Below are 20,095 nucleotides of genomic sequence, written 5' to 3' on the forward strand. Positions count from 1 at the left end.
ATTTTTTTGCATAACCTCTTCATTTTTTAGATATTTTATAATGTTAAAAAATTTAACGAATTAAAAAATTTAACATTAGGTAAGGAACTCTCAATTAAATCCTCAAAGGAAAAAATAACTTAATAACGTTTTAAAGTACCTCATTCTAAACCACTTCATCTTACATAAATCACGTTTGCAGAAGTAATAAATGTTTAATAAAAAATGTTTTAGTAACTTTGCCATTTTGTATTGCTGTCTTCCAGGAAGAAATCTTTCTTGTATTCAGCGCTATACGCTGCATTTATATTTGGTGGTCGGCATATGATGAAACAACGAGAGAAGTTTGAACTGAGAAAACCCCTGGTGCTGTGGTCGCTGAGCCTTGCTGTATTTAGGTAGGTGCTCCTTACCTTCTGTGCTGTGCCTCAGTGATGGGAAAAGCATGTGCCTCTTTGATGTAATTCTAAAGCAGTTTAACCTAGGTTGGACATTATTGCCATTTTTGACATTTGCAATGCCTTTTCTGTTCTCCAATTGTCATTTTACAGTTCCCTTTGGCCTCTCAACTTACAGAATACAGGTGCTTTTTCAATAGTACTAGTTTCAGTGACAGTAGCTGAAAAGAATGACTTAACCAAGTATAAAAGTAATGATGATTAGAACAATATTAAAGTCAACTTATTTGTGAGATGCCCAGAGTGGTGAGTCAAAATTTAAATTGCTTTTATTTGAGATATCCTCACCTCAGCATTTTTTTTAGTGACCTGTTTTAATTTGTCCCGATGAAGGACTAGGTAAGTAATATAGAGCTACAAAACGGAAACAACACTCTTTTTAAATCCCTTGACTTTAATTATTTCTGCTGCCAGGTGTTTCAGCATGTCGGTCTTTTTTCTCTCCTCTCTCTCTCTCTCTCTCTCTCTCTCTGTCTCTGTCTCCAAGGCTTCTGTTTCCAAGGCAAATGCATTGTAAATGTGCTGATCTCAACTTTAATTGAGTACAGTGCTGTTAAGACACACTGCCCTTCCCTCAACTATAAGCCTGGGTTTAAGGATTAGCAACAGTATATGACCAAAAGAGATGTCTAAAGTGCACAATCTTACATTTTAAGGCAAAATGGTCTCGCAGGCTAAGACTGAGTGGAACTTTTGGTCTTTGGGCCTTGATTTGATAACAGAAATTTGACAACAACAACAACAACTTGGATTTATATAGCGCCCTCCACGCCGGACGGCGTCTCAGAGCACTTCACAGTAACGGATCCCGGGACTGAGCCAGGGGGAGGGGGAGGAAGGTGACCAAAGGCGTGGTTGAAAAGAATGGTCTTCAGCAGGGACCTGAAAATAGGAAGGGCGGGGGTGAGGCGAAGGGATTGAGGAAGGGAGTTCCAGAGCCTCAGGGCATAGTGGCTGAAGGCACGGCCACCGAGGGTTGAGCGGAGGACTCGGTGGACGAGGAGGAGGCCAGACCCGGAGGAACGAAGGCAACAGGTACTGTTTTGAGGAGAGAGGAGGTCAGAGAGATAGGGGGGTGCAGAGGAGTGCAGGGACTTGAATACAAGGGTAAGATCTTGAAGTCGATCCTTTCTGGGATAGGCAGCCAGTGCAGTCTGGCAAGGACTGGGGTAATCGGGGAGCGGAGTTTGGTGCGGGTGAGAATGCCAGTGGCAGAGTTTTGAATGATCTGGATTTTATGTATGGGAGTGGATGGGAGACCGGCGAGGAGGGCGTTGGAGTAGTCCAGCCGAGAGGTGCTTTGATTTGATAAAAAATTTGACAGCACTGTGGTACAGTTATCAGCAATCGATTCCCTGGCTACACTATCCATTGCTGCTTATTATATTGGAGCATTCATTCTGCACTTAACGAAAACAAAACTGAAAAAAAAAAACTTGTAGCATCAAAGCCAGCGGTGGTATTTTATTGTTTTTTTACTTCCAGTATGTCACGACTGTGGTGCTTCTGTAATAATGGGATCTAATATGTAGTATTTTACAATAGTATTCACTGGTGGCATCTCATTCACTGACGGTGAATCCAGTTATTGGTAACCAGCAGGATATCCCAGCCAACTCCAGTGCTTTAAAGCAGGGATCTCACAATTGGGTTTAAATGATTTACTACCAGATTCCACCAGGATTTTCTTAGTGACTGAATCGCTACTTAACAACAACAGCAAAATTATATTTGTACGGCTATTTTCATGTCGGGAGGATGTCCCAAGGTGCTGCACAATCAGTGTTTTGGACCCGAGCTGGGGATTGGGATCAGTGAGGGTGAAGGGCAGGGGAGTAAGGAGGGTGATCGAAGGCACGGTCGAAGAGGAGGGTCTTAAAGGAGGCAAGAGAGTGGAGAAACTGCGGGATGGATTCCAGAGGGTGTGGGCAGAGTGGCAGAAGGCTCGCAGGACAATGGTGGGGCAGGCGAGGTGGGGGACATGAAGCAGGCCGGAGCCTGCTGAGTGGAGGGAGCAAACAGGATGGTGGGGTTAGAAGGTTGCAGAGGAAGGGGTGAACAAGGCCAATGAGGGGTTTGAAGGTTAGGACCAGGATTTTGAACTGTATCCTCTGTGTAATGGGAAGCCAGGAGTCGGGCGAGGATGGGGCTGATAGGGTGCAGAGCCTGGTGTAGGAGAGGACACGGGCTGCAGAATTCTGGGTGATCTGCAGCCTATGGAGGGAGGAGTTGGGGAGACCGACAAGCAAGGAGTTTGCGTAGTCAAGCCTGGGTGTTATGAATGCATGTATGAGGGTCTTGGTGGCCTGCAGTATGTTACAGTGGCAGAGCCAGGCAATATTACGGAGGTGAGGGAAGGCAGAGCAGGACATGGCATGAATGTGCCAACAACAACAAATTATATTTTTAGAGCACCTTTCATGTCAGGAGCACATCCCAAGGCTCTGGACAGTCAAAGCTTTGCACCCAAGCTGGGGGTTGGATTCAAGAGGGGTGAAGGGCAAGGGGGTTGGGATCAGAGGATAACTGAAGGTACGGTCAAAGAGGAAAGTCTTGAGACAGGCCTTGAACGAGTCAAAGGAAGGGGCGAAACAAAGGATGACTTTTTAAAAGAGGCAGCACAGATGCAATGAGCTGAATGGCCTTCTTCTGTGCTGTAAATTTCTATGGTTCTATCCTTCTTGAATCTTATTGCTAATTGAACCTTTAGGTGTTAGCCTGACTCAGTTGGTAACACTCACTTCTGAGTTGGAAATGTGCGGGTTCAAGCCCCACATCGGGACTTTTTGCTCACAGTCTATGTTGACACTCCAGGGCAGTGCAGTGGAAGGAAGCACTGTTATTGTTGGTGGTACTGTACCTCAGATGATATATTAAGTGAAGGTCCAGTCTGCTTGTTCAGGTGGATGGTCAAGATTTAAAGGAATTATCCCATCCCATGCTAGTATTGAAAGGTTTTTCCGAGTGTTCTGGCTGATAATATCCCAGATAAAACTGGTCATTAACTTCACGAATATGTGAGATACAGAACATTGCTGTGCAAAAATTGGCCGCTGCATTTGCTTACAAATACAGTTTCTACACTATAGTAAATCCTGTAAAGCACTTTGAGACGTCCTCCAGACCTGAAAGACCTTATACCAAATGCACAGATGTTTTGTTATTTTTAAAACATTTTCTACCTTTAAAACTTTTGTTTTTTAAAATAAAATGAGTCTTTACTTCCTTTTCAAACTATTCTTGAGTCTAGGAGCAGGGAATTCAGGAGACATCTAATTGGATCCCAAATGACTCAAAGTCTGGCTCAGTGGTAGAACTCTTAATTTCTGAGTCAGAAGGTTGTGGGTTCAAGCCCCAAGTTGGGACATGAAGTCCCCTTGTCTAAACTGATACTGCATCGCAATGTCGGAGGTTTAGTGCTTCGGATGAAATGTTAGACTGAGGTCCTGTCTGCCTGTTTGGGTGGATGTTGAAGATCCCATGGCAAAACTCGAAAAGAGAGGGCAGTTTCGCCAGTGTCCTGAGCAACAATCCCCCAAAGTAAAATTGGTTACTTACTCCACGCTTGTTTGTGGGGTATTGCTGTGTGCAATTGGACTATGCATTTGCCTACAAATGCACAGTCACTCCACTCCACAGTCGGAATCAATCCTGGTAGAGTGTTTTGAGACGTCCTTCTGACGTGAAAGGAGCTATATCAAACACAAGAGTTATTATTTTTTTACTTTGGAAATGATGAAGTGTAGAAAGTACCTGCAGTTCATTTTAAGCATGATCCGCAGTTATGATAATACCAAGAGATTACTGCCTGATTGCTGCTGGATCAGTGTGAATAACCTGTTTAACTGGTGTCACAAATTACTGGTGAGCCACTAAGCAATGGAAATCTGGCAGAATCTGGTTCAGACCACTTCAAGAAAAGTCCAAACCAGGAATTAGAGGCTCCTCGATTTGCAAAAGATTTGTATAACTGCAAAGAAAAACCTAAAAAAAGGAGATGATCATGAGGCAGTTAATACTTCACAGTTGTTTTTTAGACTTTGCTATGTGTAAATTGGTTGCAGTTTGCTTATAAATACAATGCAGGGGTGTTATAACACATTTTCCATAGTGCTGGTTTAGATACACCACCATTAGATTGTGTACCACATTCATTGTCTAACCGGCCCATTCGCTTACTGCGTGCCAGTCAACTCTTCCACTGAAATGGACGAATTCTGGGTCATTAGGTTAGTGAAACTAGCATTATGGCCTTGTCATAGCTCAAACTGGGTGGGATCTTATGGATCCCAACTACCTGGATATAGAGAGCCTCCACTGTGCAGTCACTACATTTTATTGCAATTCCTCTAAAGAGCTTCGACATGTTTCAATGTTATAAGCAGATTATCAAATCCAGTATGGATGGAAATGAATGGTTAGAAATTAAGTGTGGAACTGGCTCAATTGGCAGCTCTCTTGCCTTTCAGTTCACACCCTACACAGGGACTTTGAGCTCAGTCTAGGCTGACCTTCTTTTGCAGTGTTGGAGAGTGCTGCATTGATAGGGTGCCACAGGTTGAATGAGAAATTAAACTGAGATCTGGTTTGCCTGTTCAGGTGGATGTTAAAGAAACCATGGGACTAAAAACAAAAGGGAGTTTCTCCAGGTATCCTGGCCACCAACACCCCAGATAAAGCGGTCATTCACTTCTGCTCAGCAAACACAGGCCAACCCTGCCCTATCATTGGTGGGCGAGCTTTTAGCAATTCAGCTTCTGCTCTCTGGAATTGCTTCCCACAGTCCCACTTCCTTGCCTTTTCCTTCCCACCTATAATATCCCTTTTTTCGACAGTTTTTGATCATATTCCCGTCCCCCATGCCTTCCCGAGTCCCAGCTTAGGCTCCCAGTCACCTCCTTGAAGAGCTTTGAGACGGTGCTGTGTAGGATGAAAAATTGTTGTAGTTGAGCCTGGGATTCAGAGGGAGAACTTGCTATTGGGAAGTCTGATATTTGTAAAATTACAACAAAATGGATCAGCCACAATGCTGATCTCTTCTTCGGTTCTTCTCCACTCCCACCCATCTCACCACCCAATATGTTTTCCCTGTGGTTTGAAAATCTAGCAAGATACAATGTTGTTGGAGAAATCACTAGTGACAGTTATAGCCAGTAGCAATAATATGCTACTTAATATTAATATCAAGCCCTGCCTACTTAAAGCTTTCGGGCTATAATTGAAACATTCATGTTCTTGCACTTATTCTTTAAATCGCACATGTAGGTCATTGTTTTGGGGCTTTCTATTCAGGAGTGAGGGTGGAAACGAAATGTCAATGTATTTGTTTTCCTCGCACAATAAATGGAGCGGCTCAATTTTTTCAGCGGGATATTTTACGGTCCCTTATGCTTAACGGTATCTGCGTTTTTGTTAGGACTTAAATATGAATGTGGGCTGCACATGGTTATGTAATCCAACCTAAATGTAGCCTGTGTACGAGAAGCAATTTCAGGAGTGGGCTTTGGCAGATGGTTGGTTTTCTTCTGAATTGCTCATACACCTCTTGGGAACTGGAATGTCCTCATTCTTCATTCTTCCTCAGTTCACCTTGAAAGGCAGACGTCTGAAGGCAGATAGCTGCTGTCAAACTAACCTCTTTCTTCTCCTTTTTGAGTCTTCTGTTTGGTGGAGCTGGGCTGGGGGTAGCCAGGATGCCCTCCTCGATTTATACCTATTTTGGCCACTGTCAGAGTCCTGTCAGCCTAACTCTGTTGACAGCACTCTCGTCTCTTGAGTCAGAAAGTTGTGGGTTTGAAGACCCATGTCGGGACTTTAAACTCACAGTCTAGGCTGGAGGTACCATCTTTCGGATGAGAAGTTTAACCGTGATTCTGCTTTGAGACATCCTTCCGATGAGAGCAAAACACAGATGGTACTCATAAAGCTCCGATGATCCCATTTCACTGCTGGAGGATGAGTGATGGTAAACAGCCCATAAAAGAAAGAAATGGAAAGCATAGGAGAGAGAAAGGGAGTGAAAGAGAGGAAGACTATTACATTGCATAACATTTTGAATGAAACGAGGTTCTGTAACTGCTGGGATGTAACTGATGGGTGGTTAGTTTGAATATTTTGTAACAGATGGACAGATTGTTGGAGAATTCAGAACTACTGAAGAATGCCATTTATCTCCATGTCCATTTATCCGGATCTACATCCACCTTTAATGCATACAGTGGACACAGAGCTAAGTGAGTGAGGTTGCTAGCAATGAGATTTAGTCATTCTTGTACATCCACACTACCAGTATATTTTGTTCCTGTGGCGTGAAGGTAAGTCACGTAAAGGTAAGTCTTTATACGTTTGTACAGTGTAGGATTAGGATCAGAAAGAGATAGAAGGTTAGAGAGTCTCAGAGAGAGAGAAAGGCAAAGTGAGAGTGAGAAGAAGACTGAGTGAAACAGAATGACTGAAAAAAGTGTGAGAGAGGGATATGTATGGTACTACAGTCACAATATAAACTCCTGATGTTGCAATTTTTTAATTCACATTGTAGCCAGTTTGCATTTTGCGTGATATCCAATTATCTACACTGTTTGCTTATCCACAATGTGGACAGTTCCAATTAGTGTAGAAAATCCGCTATGTCCTCTACGATGATAGATTGTAGGCTGTTGTTGATTTTGATTAATGTTGGCATCTCTTGGCTTTATGTGTTTTCTTTGCACGCACATGTATAAATAGCAAAAAAATGTAAAATCTAATAATCACTATAGTTAATGACAAACTAGTGGGACTTCGATCCTTATTAACGGCCATAACCTAAATATATGAAAAAATATCCTGCGTCTGGAATGGAATGCACATTCTCTCCCTGGAGGGATGCACGCTGCTTAATTAAGTTCGGCGAGTATTAGTAAGAGCCAAGGCTTGGGGACCCCAAACTGCGTGTAGGGAATTGCTGGAATTTAACCAGGTAAAACTGCATAGCTCGCCATTGAGAGTACAGTCTGGCAAACGTCCCACTGCTTGTCAGCGATGACCACCTTACCAGTCAGAGCTTTGGCTTGTAGGGTTAACAGGAGCCGAGTGGAAAGAATCTCTGCTCCCATTATGAAAATGTAATGATGGTCCAAGTGGGATGCTGGCTTGGAGGAATCTGGGGTGGAGACATATGAAGCTGAATTGAGGCCCTCAGATAAAGTGTAAAAATGGCTAAAATACCCTGGTGTGTTGATGTTCCATTTTCCAGCACTGACATCTCATCTCACCGTGATCAACACATTTCTGGCAGCCAAAAAATAGCATTTTTTTTTAACCAGTAATAGCATCAAATGTGTTAAATATCTATATAGGCAACTTGTGCCATTTCCAAAATCTCATGAAGTTGAGCAATTGTTTTTCTGCGTAAGAATTCTTTGGTCACAATTCCCCACCGGAGAATTTTATTCCCTTTTGCTGCTAATTGATGTGATGACAAAGGTTTGCTTTTTTTCATCGAGAGCGACCTCATTTTCTACAATGCTTTCATTAACTAGTACAACAAAGAAGATGGGGATATAACAACTGTATGGTCAAGCATTCTATAGTAACAGCCTATCTGCCCCACTCTTTGGAATTCCATCCTGAAGTCCCTTCACCACACCCTTTCTCTCGCCTCCTTGAAAGTCCGTCTCAAGACATTCCTCTGTGACCATGCCTTCGGTTATCTTCCCATCTTCACTCTCCTTGACCTCCAACCCCTACCAAATCCAACCTCCAGCTTTGAATGCAAATCCTCAATTGTCTAGCCCTTGGGATGTCCTCCTGACATGAAAAGCATTATATAAATGCAATTTGTTGTTGTTTTAGACCACAGTATCAATAAAACACCCAGTTGCAGAGAAATTTTAGCTATATCACCTCCCAAGGACATTTAGGAATTCCCAATGCTTTCAGCCAGGGAATTGTCTCACTGTTTTGTGGCCTGGCTTTTGTAGGGCAAAGGTTAGTGAATTCTGCTGAAGTCAGTTGGAGTTTTGTCTGGCAATGATGTGGTTCAGTAGTGCAGTACTGTATTTGCTGCTGTGACTAACCAGAAGATAGAGACGCTGTTCAGTGAGCTCCGCAAGTATACTGCAAAATGATACGGCCAAGTTATTGTCCTCAAATGATCTGAAAACAAACCGCAATTGTTCTGAATTGCACAAAGACAGCAATTTTTAACAAACAAATATTCAAAGTCCTCTTGCAACTCACTCAATACTGGAAAGGACAGTAATATTATAGGCAATTATTTTAGAGATGTAACATTTGCATGATGGTTTTTTTGTAAACGCCGTTTTCTCACCCCAGCTTTGCATGTTTTTAGTGCTTGAAAATAAATTAGTTCCTTTGGTTAAAATCAAACCAGTTTTTTGTATGTTGTCTCAGAGCTCAAATCTACAGTAATGCAATTCTACTAGCCCTGCAACTTTTTTTGTGGGAGTCTCTTAAACATGCACAGACAGGCATCACTGTCAATCCAAATTTGCAAATGTGGAATCTGAATGTGAGTTTCCAAAATCATCATGTCTCAAAGTGAGAATAAATGTGATGGTTATTTGGCCTTATCTAACCTGTTCCAAGATATTAGGTGAGTTTAGTTTGCTAAATGCCACCCCTGTGCATATTGGTGCTATAGTACTATAGTGCCACACAGAAATATAAATATATATGAGTGCTAATTCAAGGATGCCATTGTACAGTAATATGCTGTTACCTTGCTTCTAGAATTCCAGCTGACGTGTCTCACAAAACAGGCTGCTAGGGTAAGCAGTTCATTTTGATGTTATAAATAATGTAGCTAGAAACTATTAAAGATATATTAACTGTAGCTACAAACCGGTGTTGTGTATTTGGCTTCTCCATTTGCAGTCGTTATTCTCAGGCCATTTCTCTCTCTCTCTCTCTCTCTTCCACTCCCTCTTCCCTCTGATAATTAGTTGGTAGCAGAATCAATCTGATGACAATTCTGTCCAGCATTTCCCATTCCGACTTCTTAACTGAACGTAATAAATTGAACGCTTCCATTAGTTTTCACTCTCAAAGTGTAGTTTTTGCTTCTCTTACTAACACACAGATCCCCAGGTTGGAGTGCTGCTGCAGTCGTTGCTGTGGATAAACCAGCTTGTGTCACCTGAACACAGGTCCTGCAGACACACTCTGTACTCCCAGGAGCTCTACAGACACCACAAAAATCAACTGGACAACACAGCAACAAAAAAAAGGCTCAAGGCCTTTTTTCCGAATGTAATATTTTGACACTTGCTGCAGGATACTTTATCTCCTGCAAAGAAAATAATTGTTTTTAACTTGGACAGGAAACCAAAATAAACAGCCTGATCCCTGGGCTTTGATGAAGTGCTGCTACATGGAGATTACCTGCAAGGCTTGGCTTTTATCTGAGGTGTAGCACAGTGTAAAGTTTGGGAGAGGGAGAGCAGCAGTTACAGTTTCTTTACCTACTCGGATGACCTTTGAATAGCAAGCGACAAACTTCTTATTTAAATTTGTTTAAAATTTCAGCTTGTGTAAATGTTGCCACCCACGGGCACAAACATTTGCATTCATATGTTTTTAGCACGCAAACTCGGTGCAAAAATAGGGCGAAGTTAGGAACTATGTCAGAATCGGCTACCCAACCAACAGCAAATTTCAGTCAGATTATTGGGCAAGCATCAGCACCCTCTACCTCATCCTTACCCCATACAGATCATGCTCAGGTGCCATTGCCCCATTAAAATGGTGTGAGTTGTATAGTGAAGTGCCTGTCCTTCTATAAAACCTTTCATAGATTAATAGGTATAACTGAAAACTGCATTTTGGACACTTGATATGGTTGCAAGAATCAGTAATTTTTTTCAGAGTTGGGGATTGAAGGTGCTTCTGGATATGTGGGATAATGTGCAATGAATTATTTTATATTAGATCTTGAAACTATGGAAGAAAAAATCAGTGCATTGATTTTTTTTGAGTAGTCCAGTCCCATTATTTATATAGCAGTGGAATCTGTGCTTAACAGTTTCCAAATTATTCCATCAAATATTCCTTTGTTACACTGTCAGAGGAAGCCAAACATTTCACCCAACTGGAGTGCAGAGAAAAGCAGATAATTTCACACATGGGTCACTAGAAAGATGATGTTTTTGAAAAATGTTCCAGTTTGTTTCAGTTGCAGAATGACACGCTATAAAGGGAGGGATGACTTTTAATTGGGTATCACTGAGCTCAGTATTAATGATAAAATACAGTCACCAGAAATAAATACCTTCGTTAATCTGATGTCACATAATCTGTTATTCTTTCTTTTTTTAAAGTATTATTGGTGCTGTGCGTACTGGAGCATACATGGTATATATCCTGACTACAAGAGGCCTGAAACAATCGGTGTGCGACCAAAGTTTCTACAATGGACCAATCAGCAAATTCTGGGCGTATGCATTTGTGTTAAGCAAAGCACCCGAGTTAGGTGAGTGTGGAAGACAGGTTTATGCTACGTGCAGAATTTGGGGGCAAAATCATGATTTTTTTCTTTATTGTAAAGTGGTATCAAGGAAACAGTGTAGAATAAGTCAAAACTTGGAGTCCCATAGCGTAGTGGTTAGTACACTCACCTCTCAGGTTAGACAACCACACTCCTCTGTTTACCCAGCATTAAGTAGGAACACGGTTGGTAGTTGATCGGCAAATTGCTTTCTGGGGTAATGATCGCTTAAAAAAAAAAATGTGGTCACTCATTCCACAACTATTTATGAGACACTTGACTGCTGCGTTCCACCCACAAAATACACAGTCAATTCGCTTTACAATATAGTCTGTGAAGTGCTTTGAGATGTATCAACGACATGTTATATCAAATGCAAGAATTATTATACCTTTTTTTTTGCGTCTCTGTGTATCAAAGAGCTTCCTGGGGACATCATAGACTGGGGTTTTGTTTTAAAAAAGAAGTATCTAACATGGCTTGTTCTGAACATTGGGGGAGCCTTCACACAACATGCTGATCAAGGCTGCAATGACGTCTGATCTCCAGCTGTTCAAAGTATGTACAACTAGTACTGTCTGGTCTTGTTTGGCCTCAGTACAATCGACATTGTCCTTCCAAACTTAGAACCACCTACCTGCTTCACTCCCTGTGGTTCTCTAAAGGCTCCTTGTTTAGCTTTTGATACTGCAGTATTCCAGCTGTTCAAAGGCAGAAGCTCTCATTTTAGTTTCTGATGCAAGCTGTCTTTATATCTACTTGGATTTATTCATTAAATGACCTTGCCAAAACATTATACTCAATCGAAGGCTGTAGTTAAACATTTCATTCTTTGATTTAATCTGATAGTGAATCATAGTTATTGTGTTGATAATATCTGTGTCCCAAGTTCACTACGACCAAGTGTGGTGGACTTGTGGTAAAAAAGAGAGGGAGTCCACACACTGTTCCAAACACGATAACATTTCTATGTGGCATTCATTCCAGGTGGCGCATTCATTCGGTCATGATCCAATGGAATTGCGGAACAGGCTTGAGGGTCTGAATGGCCTGCTGCTGTTCCTTTTTTCCTACGTGTGAAACTCTCAATATAGTTTGGATACTCCTAAGCATGTTGATTAGTTTCTGGGTGTATCTGACATGTGTAGAACACACAGCTACTCCATGTTAAAATGCAATTGAGGTTTATAAGCAGAGGGTGAGAGGGATGAGCTGTGAACAATGACTATACAAGCTAACGCTCTTCAGTCTTGAGAGAAGGTGATTTTGATGGAACCTCATAAAGATGTAAAAATGTTTAAATGGGATTGGCAAATGTTAATATGGGGCAGAACTATGGAAAATTCCCAAATTGAATCTTAGTATGGAAGCTGATGTGCTGCAATTCTTATGATGATCAGATTAAGAGGCGAGCCAGCCCGTATGAAGCACTTTGAGATGTCCTCCTGAAATGAAAGGATTGTTATTTTAAGTTATTTTATTAATAATAGTTCAACTTCTCGCTGAGACATGGAATTACAAAAAGAGACCGAGACTCCTGGTATAAAAGAAAAGTGTTTGTAAAAATGAGTTTTCTGTTTGCCTCTTCTTCCAGGAGACACAATGTTCATTATACTGCGGAAGCAGAAGCTCATCTTCCTGCACTGGTACCACCACATCACGGTGCTGCTGTACTCCTGGTACTCCTACAAAGACATGGTGGCCGGAGGAGGGTGGTTCATGACGATGAACTACGGCGTCCATGCCGTCATGTACTCCTATTATGCTTTGCGGGCGGCTGGCTTCAGAGTCTCGCGCAAGTTTGCCATGCTCATCACCATGACCCAGATCACACAGATGCTGATGGGCTGCGTTGTTAACTATTTGGTGTACGAGTGGATGCAGCTAGGCCAGTGTCCATCCCACATGCACAACATCGTCTGGTCCTCCCTCATGTACCTCAGCTACTTTGTGCTCTTCTGCCAGTTCTTTTACGAGGCCTATTTGAGCAACAGCAGGAAAGCACTGAAGGTCGCCTAGATCCGGCTGGTTGGAGGCCACTGCTCAGGGGCATCAGTCATATGGCACAATGACATGTTTTGAGTGCTTCAAAAAAAAAATGGCAGCCTGTATCCATTAGCTTGGTTTAATCCATTGAGCTCATGATGCCTCCGGGTGAGACCACCCTTGGCAGATTCAAATCCAGTTTAAAAAGTAAAGAAGACATTCCTTGTAAAGGTGGTCATAAGTGTGAGATGACGTATCTGGGCTATGGTGTTGAGACGCAACATAAGTATTTTTTGATCAAAGCATTTAAAAAAAACTGGGTTAAGTGAGGTATGCAAAAGAGCTTAAAGGGTTAAGCCAATTAGTATTAAATCAGAAGGTCTTCTGAGGGGCAGCTAGAAGAACCAAAAGTTTTAAGGAAAAAAAGGATTAATGATTTTAAGAAGTTAAATTTTTTAATGTTAATCTGAGTCAGTTAGAAAGTGTTACGGTAAAATTACATCAACAATAAATGGATCTGCATTGATGAAATGGATAGCAGTTTCCTGACCCATGGTTTGTCCCCGATCATAATTTGTGTAATAACAGCCCAGCCTGCCTTTAGAGAGATCCCACAACTGATTTTTATTTACTCTGTATGTAAGTAATGCAGGAGAACATTTGCATATATAACTTACGGTCTTGTGAGCATCGCCGTTTGAATTAAAGCTGCTTTGCCTGATAATGATGGGGGATTTAACCAAAGAAAATTGCATTTTAAAATTGTCGAAAAGAAACAAAATCCTCTGCCGTTTTGCAATTCATTTTTCACTTAATTCACTCCTGTTCCTTACAGCACTGTGATCCACATGAGGATTTGCTGTCAGTTTGGGCCAAAATGTGCACTTCCACCTTTATTGATCACTGTGATAAATTTTAAGGCTTTTGCTGCCTCCCTTTTCCAGAGCTGTGGTCTCTCTGCATTGACTTACTGTTCATGGCCATTCAAATAAAACAGCTCATATATCTTGATTCTTCACCCAAGAATGTGCATCCCCTCATTCTATTGTTTCCTTGCTTGCAAGGATATATTTGCCACGGTTTCTGAAACACTTCTTTTAAATGTTTCGCTAGATTTTCTCTTATCTGTCTTAACATTCCTAAAATGAAAGTTGTGGGCTAACTTCCAGTACTGTAACAACCAGCAGCTGCTTTACATAGTTGAAAAGAAAGATTTTTAACACAATTAATAATGGGATGAGCATATGTGCAGGGAACAGGACTGCGCTTCCACCAAATTCTTTATATAAAACAAGCTGCGGGATTCTTTTACAAATATTTTTACTTATATTTTTTGATATTGTGATCTTATTGATAAATGATTCAGTGTAAATAAATTTGGGGGCAAAGCAGCTTTAAGATTGATTTTTATTTCAACCTTAACACTTTTAACCACATTCAAATTGAGAAGGCAACTTTGCAGCTTAAGCCAATTCAGCTTGTATCGTGACAGCATTTCAGGTGAGAACACTTGGATTTAACCCACCTCAGTCTTTAGGAATTCGAAGGAGGCTGTTTAAGCAAAGAGCCAAAGTAATACAACCTGCTGAGTGGAGAGCACAAATTATTCAGCGTTTCATGAATCTGTAATGGTGTAAGCGTGTTTAAGCACAGAACATCCTGTGCAGTAGAACTGTTTTCTATAAATGACAGTATGTGTTATTCTCAACTCCTTGATGCTGTAACACATAATAAATACTTTAAAAAATATATCACACCTGCTTCTCACAGCTTTTGCTTGTTTTATCTTGCCTAATGATTATAGATTCATGCAGAGTTACTGGAAATAATTTGTGGTCTTTGTATTACTCCGGTTTACAGCTTCTTTGAGAGATTTTACATTTTTAAAAATTTTTGCCAAAATCCAACCCTAGAAATTGCCTCGACATTTTGGGCCTAATGATACAGTTAAGAAATCATTTATATATGTACAAAAGAACAGAGACACCTCCCTTCTTACAATGGCATCTGAGACAAATAAGAATACAGATGGTTTATATAGTTTTTGGTGAGATGCAGATATTTATCCAGAGCCAGAAGGTGGCACATTGGTGGAAACAAAAGTAACTTCTTAATAGCAGGCAAATTGAAGTTGAGAAACCATAGTGCAATGCCTTTCCTCACTTCCCGTGTTCAGTTCCAGTCAATCAAGCTTGTATAATAATCCTGAATAATAAATTCAGTCCCTCAAAATTTTGTTTGGAAATGAACTGAAAGATGTTACATGATGAAAAACTTCTTTGATATGTACTATATTAAATCCACATTACATGGCCTGAAATTCCACGTAGTTTAATCTGTAAAACCAATTTTGTCTTAAAAATGTAACATACAGCAGAATTGGGGAAAATTCTCAAATACAATCTTAATTTGGAAACTGATTTGCTGCAATTCTTACAAAGAGACGATTACAAAATTAAGAGTGAATTTGAGAATATTCCATAATTTTGAAACAATCTGGTCTTACGCACTAAAACTTGGTAAAATTTCAACCTACAGTATGCACATTGAAAAGCAGCGCATGTACACACACATACATATTATGGGATGTACACTGCCTGAGGCACAAGACAAATGCGGGCTTTGCTAATACACTAGTTGCACATCTTGTCTTCAGACTCACTCCAGTTCATACACCTCTGCCCATTTTGCAGCTCCCATGTGATCTACATACAGGAGTTTACAATGTGATTCTTGTCTTATGATCTCGCAGCACCTGGTGACCCTGAATTCTTACCAGATACCTTGTATGTCTATATGTTTGTGTATTCGGTACTGTGTCTTAAGAGTTCAGAGTGCTCGTCAGTCTACAAGTTGAGGACCAAAGAAAGGAATAAAGACACTAGTATTGTTGATTGAACTTCATTGTAACTATGGGGCTATTAAAGTTAGTGTCACATATAATTACGTCCTATAATTGTGTTTTAACCATTTCTAGGTTTTCCTCCAGCCTTATGATTTACTGTTTTTTTAAAAAATTAGGCGACACAACAGTTTGAGAAAATTTTTTAAAAAATGAACAAATGAGCACCGACCTGACAAAATCTCTTGGTTGTACATCCTAGGAAAAACTATTGTACATGTCCTAAAACTACACGTGCAGAAAGAGATGTTGAGACCTTATGTCAGATCAATAAAAATCCATGAGAATAACTTCTGACCAGAGTGAGATTTGAAAATATACAGTAGCCAATGCAATGTTTTGCCAACATCACTTTTTAAAGCTTTCACTAAATAATCTAAAAAGTCAATGCCAGCCAAGTTCTAATAATACTTCCATCTGATGCAAGGATTATTCACAGTAAAACAACAACAACAAAATTGCATTTATAGAGCGCCTTTCACATTGGGAAGATGTAACATAAAAGGATGGTTAAAAAATTATTTTGTTGAACAGTAATGAAAAAGTGAATTCCTTCTATGGTATTACCTCCTTTAAAAGAATGTGACCTGGAATATTCCTTTTAAAATCAGATAAGATGTTTGTTGTTATACTGGATTTAATATTATCCTGTGAAACAAATTGATCTTAGTTTAATAATAATAATAATCCTTGCATTTGATATAGCGCTTTTCACGTCGGGAAATCACGTGGGGCATCACCTGTACTCCTTAACAAATGATAGGAGTTGTAAGAGTCTATTTATTTAACTGTTATAAATTGAAACATTTTGAGCTCATGTCTTTTGTCAATAGACTTCCTGCTCTGTTTTTTGTTTTTTTTACATGTGCTTCTAGTAACAGAAAGTAAGCTGATAAAAAAAGCAGGACAGAAGAATGCATTGTTATTCAGCAAACACAATGAATGCTGTTTTCATTTTTACATCAGTACAAGAGTTGCTTTCTTCCCTATTCTCTCCCATTTTCTTTTCCAAATTTTTTACCAGACTTAAACAGATCCATTTCAACCAAGAAAGAAGGGAGAGGCCAGATTTGATTTGACTCATGAATTTCAGTATCTGCTTTTCTTTGATTTAGGAAGGGAACTCCAACCCACAGAATTCACAACTTATAGGTATGACTACAATACGATTAGAAATCTTCACTGAAACCATGACGGCTCAAATACCTGGCATTACATTTAAGAGTTACAGGTTCATTCATTTGTAATCCAAGATGTATTCTTATAACTGTGCCAAAGTCCCTGCTCCATGTATTATAATTCAGACAGGCAAGTCTGGTGTTCAGGGTCACTATCTAATATACGTAATCTGTTTCTAATTGTCATGTACGTGTTGTTTCCATAACCAGTTGTGTGTAGGGCGTAAATATTACCAACATATGGTAATAGTACTTTCACAAAACACAAAACTGCTAATTTAATATGATGTTTGTACTGTTAACATTCAATTGTTGTGCTTTAACTGTGTTTAAGGCGTATACTCAAAGGCTGCCGGGGGCAATGGAAATCTACAGAGAAAGGGTTATTTTAATCAGCAGAACAAATTTAAAAAGAATCTCTAAATCTGCATCATCGATTCAAAATAACCACTAAACTAATATTTGAGCATTCATAACTTCCAATAATTGATTGACGAAAGATGACAAGATCGGAATAGACAAGTTTGGTTGACAGGATTATCCAGAGACTAGCGTGTTCAGCTCCCACAAGATCGCTCACTGGAACAAGTGTACATTTTGCGTGGCAACAGCTATTTTTAAATAAATTCATGTACAAAACTTTAACAAATATCGTTGTTGGTGTTTATTTTAACTCATAACTCAATATTGTTGCAGATCACCCATGACATTAAAAACAAAAGCCAGTCGAATGAATGATGCAGTAAAGCCAACACAAATAATTGGGTAATCATCTCTGCTTAATCTTTTCTCTGAACACTGCAAATAAATGTATTTTTGATTATGTTTCTCACTTGTTTGCAAGTGAGAGACCTGAGTTCAATTCCAGGCAGGGCGAAACCTTGGGCAAGTTTCCTTACTCCACACGCCTAATAATAATCCCTCCAAAAAAAAACCCAAAACAATAATTAAATTGGTCATTTTCAATCTACGACTGTTTGTGGGACATTGCTGTGCGCAATTGGCTGCCGCGTTCGCCCACAAATATACAGTCAATTCACTTTACAGTGTGTTCTGTGAAGCGCTTTGGGACGTCCTCCTGACGTGAAAAGCGCTATATCAAATGCAAGGATTATTATTATTATTATTATTATTGTTGGGGATGCACCATATTTTGATTCAAACTCATTTATTCAGCCTACTGAAAGCCAATCGTGGTCCCATTTGTACTCTGCATCATGTTCACTTTGAAAAAGGCCATTTCGCAAGTGCTCTTGTGACTGCAGCAAAAATATTTTAACAATATCTGCACAACCCAGTGAATTCCTACCCAGACCTGCCTATTTCTATTGCCCTTGTCATTGCAGTTATATAATTTTATAACCATTTTTGTGTCAAAAAGGCATTTGCACTTTATCAATATGCTAGGTTAGGAGTTATTACAAATAGTACTCTTTGTAAATACATTTCCTTCCCAAATAAATTGCAAAACATAAATAAAGATCAAATCCCCAGGAGGGTCTGCAGTAAATAACTATCAGCTGGATCTGGTTAGAAAAATAATCATGGCTTGATAGTATTTCTTCCAGGGAAAAGGGGACTTGCAAGTCATTTGTTAGAAAAATAAAAAAGCTGAACACTGCATAAAGGAACTAATATTATTTTGTATTCCGTCTCTTCAGTGTGACAGCATTGGAAAGTTTCCTGTTTCAATTTCAAGTTTTCTTTACTCAGAGGGTCATTTATGAATGAAACAGATTTCTAGGATGGGTGGTTCAGGCCAGGATTGCACTCATTTAAGAAGCAGCTTGATGCAGTGACGAGTGGACTGTAGGGTGGGTGTTCTGGATCAATCCAAGCCAATCTTGTGATCTATTGACATGGATCTGATGTTCCTTATAATGAATTTTAGTTCAAGTACGTTCAGTATGGTATGTTTCTAATGTATGTCCCCCTTTTTAAAGTTCTGTAATACTTATAAGCTCAAGCTTTGCAGAAATGCTTTAGAACCTGAGAAACATGGAAAATGAAAAAAGTCATTCAGTTCTTAAAGTCCAACATTTCCAGAGAACACATACAATCTACTCATCATATTATGAAGTGCCTAAGGACTATCTCCTGACATGAAAAGTGCTATTTCATGGAATCATAGAACTATACTGCACAGAGTGGAGTCCTGTAGCTCAGTGTTTCGAGCACTCGCCTTGCAAGCGAGAGACCTGGGTTCAATTCCCAGCAGGGTGAAACCTTGGACAAGTTTCCTTACTCCACACGCCTGATAATAATCCCTCAAGAAAAAAACAATAATAAAATTGGTCACTTTAATCCACAACTGTTTGTGGGACGCTGCTGTGCGCAATTGGCTGCCACGTTTCGCCCACAAATATACAATCAATTCACTTTACAGTATATTCTGTGAAGCGCTTTGAGACGTCTAGAAGACGTGAAAAGCGCTATATCAAATGCAAGGATTATTATTCGGCCCATCATGTCTGTGCTGGGTCTTTGAAAAGAGCTATCCAAATCAATCCCACTCCTCCGCTCTCTCCCTATAGCCTTCTAAGATTAATCTGGTTTATTTATTTTTCCTTCCTAATCCAAATTTACCGCTAAAATGTTCAAATGAGTTGGCTGCTCATTGTTGTATATGGGGCATTGTTGGTACAGATCAGCTATCCCATTGCCCATAGAGCAGCATTCACTTAAATTGTAATGTGTTATATTTTGTAAATTGCTTCAAGGTGTTTAATTTTGAATGAAAGGCGCTGTATAAATGCAAGTTATTTTTGATGCCCTCCACCATTGAGTGGCCAACAGACACAACCAAAGCTCACACAAGCACAATGGTCCACTTGAACAGGATGCCAGAGAGTAACCAACACCAGGGGAACCATCCCTAGCAAGAGGAGATCAGACTACGATCAGAAAGGTCTATGCCAGTGGGGAGAAGTAAGCGCAAAAGACACCCTATTTTATTTAAATCACTGCAGAATTGAGGAAAATTCTTCAATTCAGTTCTAATTTGAAAGCACTTTATTTAATAACAGCAGAAAAACTACATCCAAACTAAGACTGAATTTAGAATTTTGCATATAAATTGCTCTGGGAGTCTGCCCTGCCTGCGGGG

General features: G+C 40.0%; 1 protein-coding gene across 1 annotated transcript; it reads left to right on the forward strand.

The window, feature by feature from the left end:
• Nucleotides 1-237: 237 nt before the first annotated feature.
• Nucleotides 238-17,488, forward strand: LOC103180891 (elongation of very long chain fatty acids protein 6; the record flags this gene model as incomplete). The annotated part of the gene is made up of 3 exons (XM_042341080.1): nucleotides 238-377; nucleotides 10,757-10,908; nucleotides 12,518-17,488. Coding segments are annotated over 3 exons (717 nt in total), but the record flags the coding sequence as incomplete, so codon positions are not given.
• Nucleotides 17,489-20,095: the final 2,607 nt, after the last annotated feature.

Source organism: Callorhinchus milii, unplaced genomic scaffold, assembly GCF_018977255.1.
Source record: "Callorhinchus milii isolate IMCB2004 unplaced genomic scaffold, IMCB_Cmil_1.0 Scaffold1, whole genome shotgun sequence".
Taxonomy (NCBI): domain Eukaryota; kingdom Metazoa; phylum Chordata; class Chondrichthyes; order Chimaeriformes; family Callorhinchidae; genus Callorhinchus; species Callorhinchus milii.